Below are 13,493 nucleotides of genomic sequence, written 5' to 3' on the forward strand. Positions count from 1 at the left end.
TGACTTTTCTGCTATTAGTAATTTTTAAATCGAGAATAGATGTTGTTGGGTTTTTTTAATCTCAAAGATGTACTCAAGTTTAAAGTGGATCAAATTCAAGGATGTTCTGTGTCCTAAATTATGTGGTTAGATGACCACATGGCGACTCCTGGTTTTATAATCTGAAAAATCCTTTTGCTCTGACAAAAAGGGCTGGAGGAGCTTTTACTGTGATTGAGAATTTGGATGCTGGTTGTGTTTACTGGGGTTGGCACTCACCTTTCTTCTTCCTTCTGAACCAGCTTAGCACTGACTGGTCCCAGCTGCAGAGCTGCGCTAGGCAGACCTGTCCTGCCTAGTCCAAGGATGCTCCTTTTTCACTTATTTTTCTCCTCCCAGGCTGGAACCCCACACTCATTTTTCCGAGGAGCCAGGAGCCACCTTGAACTGGGGAACTTCTGTAGCGCTTTGAGAGTAACCATTCACGGAGACTTTGCAGCTCTGAACTACAGCACGCACAAAGAACACTTTTTTTCTAGTGACTACAAAATGCTGCCATAAGCTTTGCTCAAGCAAAACCTCTATTAGTGGTAGCGGAGCTTTGTATGTTAGCCACCAGGGATTTGACTATCAGATAATTGTGGTTATACGTTCTCTTCAGAACGACTTGCATTATTTAAGAAGAAAATCAAACTTCTGTGAAGCTGTTCAGAGATTTTGAAATATTCAGCTGTAGAGCTCCTAGCTCCCCTATTTTAGCCATTCTGGTACGATGCAAAATGCTGCTGAGCAGGCAATAGGCTCAGGATTTATTGCAGTGACTGAACTTATAAATACAGAGAGTTCACAGAAAAGCCTGCTCTTGTGAACTTTAAACCAGCATTTGCAAACTCAGAAGCCATAGATTATTTATATAATAAATGGATGCATATCTGTCCAAATGTTTAATAAAGATAATATGTGAGAAGCACGAAAGAAGTCATTTTCCTCTGCAGTAAAAATATATTTCTTCTATTTGATACAGGCCAGTGGCAATAAGAGTTGAAACCTTTTGAAGCTTTTGTGTTCAGAAAATGATACTCTGACAAGAATTATACCAAAAATACAGGTTTTAGAATGGGAATAGTCAGGTCAGATGAGACCAAAATTTGATAAAGAAGTGATTGCATTCTCTTTAATTGGTATATACACACACACCCCATTTAAATAAGATCTTGATACCAAAAGGTAAACTGAACCATGCAATATGATCCAGCAAAATCTGGTTTTATAAATACTCTTTGTCCCCGGGAAGACATGAAGACAGTGATACTACTGATTTTAAAAGGCCCGATCATCTGGTTTCTGTTTGCTTTGGCTGTTGGAGTATGCCTGGCCTGGAAAGTCGCGTGCTTATTTGGCCCTACAGTTGCCATATACCATACAACTGCTTGCTCCCTGCATGTGCTCTCTCTCTCCCCCCCCCAAAAAAGTACTGATCAAGGACACATGAATGTTACCAAGCCAGTAACATGAATTATATCTACACTATAACAGTAATGGTGGTTTTAATTTCCCAGGTGGTCCCAACAGACTTGATCACAAGCTCCAGCCCCAGGCCAACATTTACCATCCTGTTGCCAGCACAGCTGGCTTCAGGACTGGGAGTCTGGTAAGATGAGTTGAAAATATTGTATCTTCCCCATGCACTCATGTACCAGTTGCAACTGAAATGTATTGAAGAAGTTTTCTCTCTTTAAACATATCTCCACATATCTGAATTTCAGATTTATATTATTGCCAATTCACTACATTTTGCATCACACCAAGTGCCTACATTAACTGTTGATATTTGGGCTTGACAAGAAGAACAGGAGAGAAGTGGGGAGAGGGGAGAGACTAAAATGAAGTGTGAGTGTATTAGTAACATTTCTAAGCTTGGGTCTGGGTCTACTGGGTCTTTGGCAGCACACTTCTGGTCTCAAAACTGGAGTGGTGGTTGCCCATCAACACTGGGCAGTTCCCGTTCTGTCCCACTGGCACTAACCACACCTGCAGCACGAGGTCTGCCACTCTGTAAGTATGGGTCTGCTCATTTAGCTTGCTTAAGTCTTTTCGCTTAAGCACACACATGCACGCACAAAATGCTTCTTTTGAGTGTAGCTCCTTCATCCTGAAAGGATGCAAGGTGTCCGTGCTTCTTGTGGACAAAGGACTCCCGAAACCTTGCATTTTTGGAAGAGGTAAGTGGTGGATGGGATGAACCTGCAAAGGTGAGAAGGAGCATTCCTCAGAGCTAGAAATTACAGCACAACTCTGGTTAAGATCCTAAGCTCCAGCTTTATTGATTACAGTAAAGAACCTTTAGTGACATTAAATGCTGCTTTACTAATATTGGTGTCGGACAAGGAGATGTTACAAGTAGTTGCAAGCTGAAGATTTCACTCCATAGGACTTTACTAGAATAGCAGAAGGTGAAGCCAGATGACGGAAAACGCATTTGTCAAGAGTTTGGTGTGACAGACATCCATTCCTGAGCTGTCATGTGCTGTAGTATCTGCTTTACATTCCTATGCAGAGTTTTCAAACAGTGAGAGGAAGTGGTCAATCCTTTCAAATCTGATAGAGCAATGCTGGCATTGATTTCTGTGGCTGCAGTCATGTGTCAAGAGATTATTTGTGCTGGCATCATGAGTTCAATACATGTCTACATCCTTGATACTGGAATCTCAAAAACTTCGCTAAAAGAGATACCAGTAAACTGTTATTTTCTCTAAGCACCAGTTCTCCATAGATGTAATCATAGTAACAGCCATCACATTTGTGCCAACACTGGCCAACAAGGGCTGAAAACTTGGCCCTGTTGAAATTTGGGGTAAAGATTTGGCTGAGAAGTGCAAATAGGTTTTCACACAAAAATGACGGAGAGGGAAAAAATAGAGTTTTGTGTAATAATGTTAAAATGTTCTTGTTTTCAACATCCTGAATGTCAACGTCCTTAGTTTATAAAAGTTCAAGTTTCTTTGTGCTAAAATGAAATAAAAAAAAGTTCACTCCTCATTTCCATCTCTCCCTCCAAACCGGAAAACCTGGCAGGTCTTCAGCGAGACCTGGACAGGCTGGAGAGCTGGGTGGAGAGGAACCTAACGAAGTTCAACAAAGGCAAGTGTAGGGTCCTGCACTAAGGGAGGAATGACCCCATGCACTAGTACATGTTGGGGGTTGACCTACTGGAAAGAAGCTCTGCAGAGAAGTACCTGGGGTTTCTGGTGGACAACAAGTTCACCATGAGCCAACAATGTGCCCTTGTGGCCAAGAAGGCCAGTGGTATCCTGGGGTGCATTAGGAAGAGTGTTGCCAGCAGGTCGAGGGAAGTTATCCTTCCCCTCTACACTGCCCTGGTGAGGACACACCTGGAGTACTGTATGCAGTTTTGGGCCCCCCCAGTTCCAGTTCAAAGACAAGGAACTACTGGAGAAAGTCCAGTGGAGGGCTACAAAGATGATTAGAGGAGTGGAGCATCTCTCTTATGAGGAGAGGCTGAGAGAGCTGGGTCTGTTCAGCCTGGAGAAGAGAAGACTGAGGGGGGGATCTTATCAATACTTACAAATACCTTAAGGGCGGGTGTCAAGAGGATGGGGCCAGACTCTTCTCAGTGATACACAGTGACAGGACAAGGGTCAACGGGCACAAACTGAAACATGGGAAGTTCCATCTGAATATGAGAAAAAAACTTCCTTACTTTGAGGGTGACAGAGCACTGGAACAGGCTGCCCAGGGAGGTTGTGGAGTCTACTTCTCTGGAGATATTCAAAACCCGCCTGGATGCAACCCTGTGTAAAGTGCTCTAGGGGAACCTGCTTTGGCAGGGGTTGGACTAGATGATCTCCAGAGGTCCCTTCCAACCCCAACCATTCCGTGATTCGGTGACTGTGTTTTAATGCAGATGCTGGCAGAGCCACAGCCCAGCTAGGTACCGGGTAGCGTAATGGTGGGTGATGAGGCGAGTCATATGCCAACTGAATGCCTTTTGGTGAATGCAGGGATTTGGTTCACGTTCTTAAAAGCTGCTGATGCCCCGGTGTGCAGCCCCAGACAGTCTTTAGAGAGCATCCAGCCTTCAGACAGAAAGTTTCCTCTTTGCAGACCTGATCTAGCAAATGCCCGTGCTGATCAAAGCAAGTCTGTCCATTGGTTTACATCGACATTGGGAGTTGCCTCTTCTCCCGGGCAACTAGCGATAGGACAAGAGGACACAGCCTCAAGCTTCACCAGGGGAGGTTCAGGTTGGACATTAGGAAGAATTTCTTTACAGAAAGGGTTATTAGACATTGGAATGGGCTGCCCAGGGAGGTGGTGGAGTCACCATCTCTGTATGTCTTTAAGAAAAGACTGGACATGGCACTTAGTGCCATGGTCTAGTTGACATGGTGGTGTCAGGGCAACGGTTGGACTCGATGATCCCTGAGGTCTCTTCCAACCTGGTTGATTCTGTGATTCTGTGTGACTTTGGAAGCCAGCCAGCTCTATAAAACAAATACCTGTGGCCCAAATATCTAAACTATGAACAACATTGTGGAGCATCAGGTCCTTGACCTGTAAGCCATGTGAGATTTCTGAGTAAATGTTTCTAAAAGTTGACTTGATCATAAGGAAAGAAAATTAACTGAACTCACAGACATGCCTTATCTTTTTGGTGACCATAGACATGATGATTAGCATGTTGTACAAAGATTCAAAAACGCTGCCAGAAGTTCTAGGTTAAGTGGGCTTTTTTTGTTATAGACTCTTTGCCTATTTCCCTTTAGAATTAGTGCTTCTTTATTCATGATGTTGACTTCTTTTTAGCTGCTTTTTTGCTGATGCATTCAAAAAAGGTGGGCAGTGTCAAAAGCAGGAGGAACAGCAGATGGCAGCACGAGGCTGCTTTATCCGGGCTCTCAGAGCAAACTGGGAAAAAATACGAACATAGCTGAACAAAAGTTTCTTAGAGTTTGTTTGCTTTCAGATCTCCTTCCTTTCTCCTATTTTTTGGATTTTCTTTCCTTCTGTTTTTTCTACTCACTATCGGAAAAAAGCACATCAGAGGAGGAAAATTGCTATGTCAGGTCATCCTGTATTGATTTAGTAGAAGATAGTAAGACCTGATGTGACCTGCTGAAAAGATGACATGAGGTTATGGCCTGGCCTACTAGTGCTTCACGTCGTATTAAACACTCCACGGGGGCAACATCTGGAGGGTTAAACAACTGCTGGGTAATGCAATTTTAAATACCACTTCATCAAAGTAATAGACTCCACAGGACCCTCTTGGGATCTGTAAACTGATGTGTTCCAGGCTTTGTGTGCTGCTGCCCTTTTGTGTAGCACATGAAGGAGAGCCTGATAGCTCTGACTATTGCAGAATGATAGAACTGAGGTTTGCAAACTCATCTACAGCACACCACCTCGCTAGGCCTGGGATCAAATGCATGGCCTTTATTTTTTTTTCCCTTATTTTTTTGCTCAAAGCTTGATAGTCCTGTGAGCTGAGGAAAAGATTTTAGAGCAACTGATTTATTCTTGAGCCTATTTTAACAGCAGAGTATGAGCTTTAAAGGGAGATCGGATCCCATGTTTTCTGTTTTCCAGAGTAGTTACAAAGGAGGAAGCAAATCTTCTGTGCATTCTTCATGACCAGCCAAGCTTTCAACCTGAATAAAAAGCAGATTCCTCAGGTCCTTACAGGAACTGGCTCCTTCTCCTGCATTCTTCAAATACAACCCAACCGTAGCTCCAGCAATACAAATCATGAAGGAAATGTGGTCTTCAACTTGGTGGACCATGGAGGCTGGTGCCACCGTTTAGCTGCAAATCAACGTACCTGACAGTTAGTAGAATGGTGTGTAATTTTTCCAGTCCTTCCACTATTTCAGAGCTGCTAAGCAACAATTAAGAAAAGTCCCATTAAATAATTAATCACTTTAGTCCCATTGAATAATGAATCACTTGAAGAGAGGACAGCCCAAGAACTTTTTCTATCACCTGCTAATGCAACATTAGCTTTTCGAGTCCAAATCCACAAAAACCCTTAGCTCACACACATCCCTGTGTCTGGGCAGACAGAATTTGGCAGCTGTCACCAACCCATCTTTGTCACTACCAGGAGCATGTCGAAGGGTACTTGGTGACTCCTTTCCAGAAAGAAAAATTTAGGGTAAGGCTTGCAGCCGGCATGAGCCAGCAGCGTTCAACCAAGGTCAACCAGATGGCTTCGATTCTTTCCAAGCGAGTATCTGCCCTCACTGCTCTCCTTGCTTGCAGATCGTTCTCTCTACTTTACTGCAGTCATTTCAGAACAAAGGGCAGCAGAAAATGCCTCAATTACCTGACACAGTTTCAGTTCAGAAATGTCTCTGGGTAAGTTTTTGTGTCATGCCTTTCAAAGAGGGATGCTGATAATAGTCATAGAGCAGGGGGAGGAGGTCTGAAGCTGACTATAAGCCACTATTGCAATTTTATTCTTGTTACTGCGTACTTGTAAACTCTGGGAGGTTACAGAGAGACCAGAGAAATGCATTGTTGTATCTCTGTCTCCACTGAGCCATAAAAATAGTCAGTCTTCAGCTACTTCAGTGTCAGCAGGAGCACAGACCTGAATCGTCCCTGAAGTGGGTGCTGCAGCCTCACATGATGTCCTCCTTGCCCTTCCTGCCCAAAATGTTTGTATCAGGCAGTCCTATCCACAGCTGATCACATTAGGTTAACTATACTTTGGAAATTACAACACTTATGAATACATATATATGAAAGATGCCCTCCCCTCACTAAACTGGTTTGTGGCCTACACTTTAGAAATAGAACTTATTAAGACTGCAGACATATGAGCTACTGTAATTTACTTACTGGAATTATTTTCCATTCCTCATTACTGCTGAGGAGACCGCGGCTGCCCTCCATCTGTGGAGAGGTCTTCATAAGAAAATGGGGAGCCGTAGGGAAACAGCATGGATTCTCCAAAGAATGCATTAGTTTATTTATTTATTTCAAATGTCTTTCATGTCTTGCTTTGTGCATCTTTTCCAAGAAGCAAATGCTTCACAGATGGAAAGAAGCAATTTTCAGTTGTAAAAATTCTAAACAGTTCAGGTGAAATGAAAAACAGAGCTTCCTGGAGACAAGCCAGGTTTTTTTTATTTTTTTTTTCCCCAGCCTCACTTTGATTGTGAAAATATTCACCCACCTCCAGACTTTATAGCATGAGAAATGCCCTGCCTGGGGTCTAATCCGTGCCTGAGGTATCACCACAGGGTCAATTAGAAAGGAAGGCTCCTATTTCCATACAGACACTACACATCTGCTCTGATTTTCTGCAGAGTAGATCTGCAGTAACCCTACTGAAAAAACTGAGTCTTACATAAACCAAGCTTAAACTGGCAGAGCTCCTCTTCTGGAGGGAGCTCTGCTATGTTGTCATCAGGAAAAGGTACTAATTTGTCCACTGATACTCTGTTTTCTATCAGTTTGTATGGCTATGAGGTGAAATTAGGGAAAAAAGTCATAGGTGATTTGTGAGAAAGAGTGATGAGCTTATTTTTAGATGCCTCCTGCTGATAAAATCTTTTAGGATTTACAGCAGATGAAATTAGCAGGAACTTTTGTAATTACCCCGAGAACCTTTGGATACCACACGCTGCCTATGAGGCACTTAAATCTCCCACATGCTCCCCTCAGGGACCTTAACTCATCCTCCAGGATATCTGCCTTGGAGCCAGACACCTACAGCCAGACACCTATAGCCAGACACCTATACATCTATGACCTGCTATGTGTAGATTGAAGCCCAGCAGCGGTCAAAATAATGTCTCTTGGTGCTGCTGGTGGCTGTGGGGCCGGAGTGATCCCCATGCAGGGCATGTGTTTGCAATGGAGGGAACAAGCACGGAGACCAGAGGTGCCTCTGGATGAAGGGGAGGTCCAGCTCCCTGGACACTCAGGACCACAGATGGAGGGAAGTATAAAAGAAGGCCTGTAATTATGAGCTGCCGCCGTGTCTCTGGGAGCGCAGCTCTGGAACAGACTAATGCATAATGCTCAGTCACTGGCTCACTTTGGGTGTTGCAATGGATTTTACGATGCGTATTTGACAAGCGTGTTGTGCGGGGCTTTAAAGGAAGAGAGAAAAACACTCAGCAGTGGGTGCTGAATCAGGATCTAAGTGTGTAATCAATCCAAGGTTGTTTGCTGTAAAGTCTAGGACATTCCCTGAAAAATGTTGAGTTGTGCAGGAAATGTCTGGTTACTTGTGTAACTGTTTGCAAGATATACAAACTCATCAGGATCTGACTCCTAAGTCTTATGACAATAATGCATTTTCTTCCAGACATGTTCAATTGCATATCTGATACACATACTGCTCGGCCAAAATGACTTGTTAGTGATTTATTTTGAATATCCAGCCTTTAACATCTGACATCACCTCCTTAACTTGATGAAAAAAAGGTTTGGACTGAATTCTTCCCATTAAAAATAATGGGGCAATGGTTTCTTGATGCCAATATTTACTGATATCAAAGCAAAATATTGTCTTGGTTATTTGTCTTAATTTAGCCCAAACAGTACACAAAGCACAGTGTACAAAAACAATATGTTCTTTCTTCTAAACCAGATCATCACTTACTAATTACTATACGAATTGAATGAAAACAGAGGCATGATTCAGTGATGCTTTATAGAAATTATCTCAATATATTTGGAGGATTTTGTTACCCTGACTGATAGAGGGGTCATATAAGATGCCTTCCTATATCTGCCTTCATCCGAAATCTCAGAAGGATTGCTTTTCAGTTTTCCATTATACGAAATACAGCAGAATGAGATCCAGATCCTTTGCTAAGATCTCAAAGGAACAGCTACATTATGTATATGTACACAGATAGTAATATACATAGTGTGTATATATGTGTGTGTCTGTGTGTGCATGCACACATATATATATAATCAATTTTTAAACTTTAATTAAAGCTTACAGATCCCAATGGTATTTGAACGTTCCTAAAATTCAGGTGTTACATTTGTGTTGGATTTGAATACACTTTGCACAGACCATTTAATGTATCTAAATCCAACATGAAATCCAACCCTGTATTAGGGAAAATTAATGTGAGAACTGATATGCCCAGAAAGGATCCTTAGCTTCTGAGCACGGACCCGGACACAGCCAGAGACGTGCCTTACCTTCCTGTGATTTCTGTCCTGTTTGGAAACTCACATGGAAACTCAAGGGTTGCAAGCTCAGATAAAGCATCAAAGAAAAAGTAATTTAAAGCAAGGACTGCTGCATGAAAATCTGGAAGACTTTGTACAGAACTGGTCTGCTCCTAGCACACCAAGAAAACAAGATTTGATCCAAGATTTTTGACTGAGGGCTCTAGGACTGGTTTGACTATGGATGAATCTGTCTCTTCCATGTTAGATTTCTATTGCCTAAGAAATCTTTAGCAGAAGCTATGAATGCATTTCTCTCACCTTTCTTACGTAACGCCCCTTGTTTGCAGACATCCAGCAGACCTTTGCTTCCATCCACATCGGGTGCTTTCTCCTCCTGCCTTCTGACAGTTCCCATGCGAGGCTCCCCTACCAAGAGTAGTGTGGTGTAATGGGAACCATGTTGTGTCAGTGGTGAACACATGAAAGTCCATTCACCAACTTCTTCTGCGCTTCACTGACTACAAACGTGCTCAAACAATGCCAAGCACATCCAACACGAGCTTCGAGCCATAGCTCACGCGTTGTGTCAGTGTGGAGGAGGGAGGGGAATTTCTGCCCGGTTGCCACTAGATGGAGTAAAGACAAAATTGTAGATTTAATTAGTCTTGCGATAGAAAAGCATCCATTACCTATATCGTTTTGTTTTTTTTTTTTCTTAAATTAGTCTATTGAGCTGAAAACCAAGCTTGTGTGGCTTTAGATGGAGTGAAAGAGCCCTGTTTATTTTAGTATGCCACACTGATTTGTAACTAGCGTGTACTCAATGGATTCGTGGCATGTGGACTTGCCAGTTTGTACATTGGAGAACCAAAGTCAAATTCTTAAAAGACTGGTTACTGTCTTTGTCTTCCAGCACCCAATTCAGATGAGTAAATAAGGAGTCTAAACTATGGAGAGAGCCTCTCTGCTGTGGCTGTGCAGGTACACAGGTTCTATATTCAGGCATCTAAGGTAAATCATTAATATCTGATGGTGCTGCCACCCTTGAAAGAGTTATTGATAGTCCATCTTCCCCCTTTCTCTTTCGCTCTGTTAGCATGCCTTTTGCACGTGTCCGTGCAGGCATCTAAACTCCCATCCTCTGCTCAACTAATTACATACTACTAATGCATGAGGAAATCACAAAATATTTCCTCTTGGGGTGCGGCGAATTATCACTTACACAGTTTTCACAGCATAGGTGGTATTCCCAGATGTGCTCAGCATTGCCTTAGTTCTGTTTCCAACTAAGGGAGTGTTGCTATTGCTTAAATGGCAGCTGACAATAAGATAACAGTTATGGCTTCTGAAAATGTACTGCATACAGATGTGTATTTTGAAAAGTACAGTGCAGTTTGAACAGTGAGCATACACATATAAAGTTCATTATATTGTTGGTTTTGTAATTGTGACAATTCTTCATATACATGAAACTGTTGAACCCCCTGAAAGAAAGTCCAAAGGTGCTTTATGTACTGTTTTTCTTAGTTCACTGAATAGAATAGAATAGAATAGAATAGAATAGAATAGAATAGAATAGAATAGAATAGAATAACAGAATAGAATAGAATATTTCAGTTGGAAGGGACCTACAACGATCATCTAGTCCAACTGCCTGAGCAACTCAGGGAAGGGCATTGTCCAAACACCTCTTAAACACTGACAGGCTTGGGGCATCGACCACCTCTCTAGGAAGGCTGTTCCAGTGTTTGACCACCCTCTTGGTATCTATTCCAGTCCTGAGAACCCTTATCTCCTATCACATTTATTTGGCAAGAAAGTAAGCAATTCATTCATACTCCTCCTTCAAACTGAATTATAAGCTATTTTTTACCTTTATTTCTTCCAAAGCAGAAACCATTTCTACTTCACAAACTTTGAAGATCTTCTGCTAACCAAACAAATGCCTTGCAGATCTCTGCTACCACTAATACTCTTCCAGATGAGGCTGCTTGGATGTTATTTCTTCTCCACCAAGTGAGGCTCCTTTTTACTGTACTCAGTGATGAAATGGTTTAAGGCAATAGCTGGTCAGAGATCCAAATACATCTCATCAAGAGCTTTTTAAAAGAAAATGTTGTTGAAGAATGTTTCTGCTTAAAGAATAATCTTGTATTTTCTCCAGGAAGTTTTGAACAGATTCCGGAAAGAAATAAAAACTTTGAAACAGATTGATATATCTACTTAAAATGTTCTGTTATGATATTTTTGCATTTTTTTTAGAAAGAAATGAATTTACCATTTATAACAAAACAAGAAATTATAAACATATTTTATATTAATTGATCTTTTTACTCGAAACACCATTTTGTTTGGGATCATAAAAGTGATTAGTGGAAATTACAGGTCATCTGGACAGCAAAAAAAAAGTTACCGTTTCAGCATAAAGTACATCATTTTGAAATAAAACCAATTTTTCTGCATGCAAGAATATTTCAACCTATTCTACAGAGCTCCCCGTGCCAAATGCTTACCTCTCGATGTTGTGCCTACGCACTTCAAGACTGTCAGGGTTTAATGACCAGAGATGGCTTGTGAGGTCTCAGTTGTGCAAGCAAAGCTGATTTTTGCTGCTCCAGGAATAGTGGAGTGGGGCGAGAGCCAGGCATTCCCTGTCATGGGACAGGAGAGTGAAGAGTGGGTAGGAACATAAGAGGGATGAAGAGAGAGCCAAGGAAAAGCACTGGCAGTTCAGGCTTGCTGCTCCTGATGCTTCCAGGGAGACAGCAAAACTGAGCCCTTGGCTGCTTCCAGCCCATGACAACTTCCCACATCCCAGCTCTTTCTTCGACAAAACAGTGGAAACATCCAGGTTAGACCTCTGGCATAGGCAGAGTCTGTTTTTTTCCCCCTTTCTCTTCCATGGTAGTATCCTGCCAAAGCAACTTGCCCAGGCCTACCATTAGCTCTGATTTTGACTAATAATCCATTTTGTTTGCTCAGTTCAAGAGTACCATGCCAGAATTTACAGACTATTTAGGTGAGACGTGTGTGTTCTGCTACTGAAGTGCACGAACCCCTCAACAACCAAATTATTTTTCTTACTGAAACTATAAAATGGATGGAGCTAGCATATGATAACCTTCCAAACATGAGTTTGGCTAGGCTATCCTATATGCTACAGGATTTTTTGACATAAAGAATAAAGAGTTCATTTGCCCTTCTCCACTAATAAATTTATGATTGTATTAACTCCCTCTTCCTTGACATCCCTGCTGGAGTATTAGTTCAGTATCACATCTTATGAACATCAGGTACATCAATAGTTCTTGCAATTAACATAGATTTTCTTTCAGGGCTCTCGTGCACATCTTCTAACAATTCCTCATCCTATTTTCTTCACAAAACTGGGCACCACTATATTAAAAATGTGCTATGAAGGAGCTGATAATTTTTTGTTGCTTTGATTAAACACTTTGAGTGTAGCCATTAATATCCATATACATTTCTAATCTGCATGGATGGGGGGATCCATCATAACTATCTAACTTCAGTTTTCTAAAAATTAAGCATCATATAGGAAGGACTTCTCCAGCTTTTTTGGTACTCAATGGAGAGAAAGAAGCACTTTCATAGGGCAAATAATTTCTTCTGAAGACATGCTTAAGGCTATGGCATCAATAACTTTCTAGAAATATTTTTCTCTCCCCGACAATCATAAAGGGGGACCTAGTTGACTAACTTAAAGTAGAGAACTAATTTTTTGAAAGCAAAAGTTAGGTCAGATGAGTCCCAACAGCTATGTCTTAACATTAGCATCTAGTGGGTCCTGGTTTTGCAGGGATAAAATGTATAGAATCACTTTTCTGTTACATTTTGTTTCAGTTTGTGGCCAGCTGTGGTATGGTGATCAAGGCCATTAGCAGTGAAAGCCAGGGCAGCTGACCCAGGCTGGCCCACAGGCGTATTCTATATCATTAACGTCAGGTTCACTATAAATTGAAAAGCTTGGTGGGGATGGGAATCTTTGCTCTCCCCTTCCTCTCCCATCTTCTCAATGGTTGTGAGCCCTGGAGGAACTTGCCACCACTCAATGGGCTGAGTATAACTTTGTGTCTTTCGTATTAGTATTGATATGAGTTTTTCTTATTGTATTAAATCTGTTTAAATTTCAATCCCTCCTTTTCCCAATTCCCTTTCTCAGTTGGGGAGGGGAGATTGGGTGATAGAACAACTGGTTATTGTTTAGCCCTGGGTGTGGGCTAAACGGAGACATAGTGAAAAAATACTTTTATGTATGTCAGTTAAAAAGCTCTGTATCGGGACTGTAGCTATGCATATGCAAATGCATATGTATTTAAACATTA

The 13,493-nt window shown here is 41.7% G+C and overlaps 1 protein-coding gene across 1 annotated transcript in view; it reads left to right on the forward strand.

The window, feature by feature from the left end:
• Positions 1-540, forward strand: part of RGS7 (regulator of G protein signaling 7) — a 266,477-nt gene extending 265,937 nt beyond the window's left edge. Inside the window, exon 16 of the mRNA XM_068418768.1 lies at positions 379-540. Coding sequence (XP_068274869.1) covers positions 379-540 — 162 coding nt within the window. The remainder of the gene's footprint in view (positions 1-378) is intronic.
• Positions 541-13,493: the final 12,953 nt, after the last annotated feature.

Source organism: Nyctibius grandis, chromosome 1 (genome assembly GCF_013368605.1).
Source record: "Nyctibius grandis isolate bNycGra1 chromosome 1, bNycGra1.pri, whole genome shotgun sequence".
Lineage (NCBI taxonomy): Eukaryota > Metazoa > Chordata > Aves > Nyctibiiformes > Nyctibiidae > Nyctibius > Nyctibius grandis.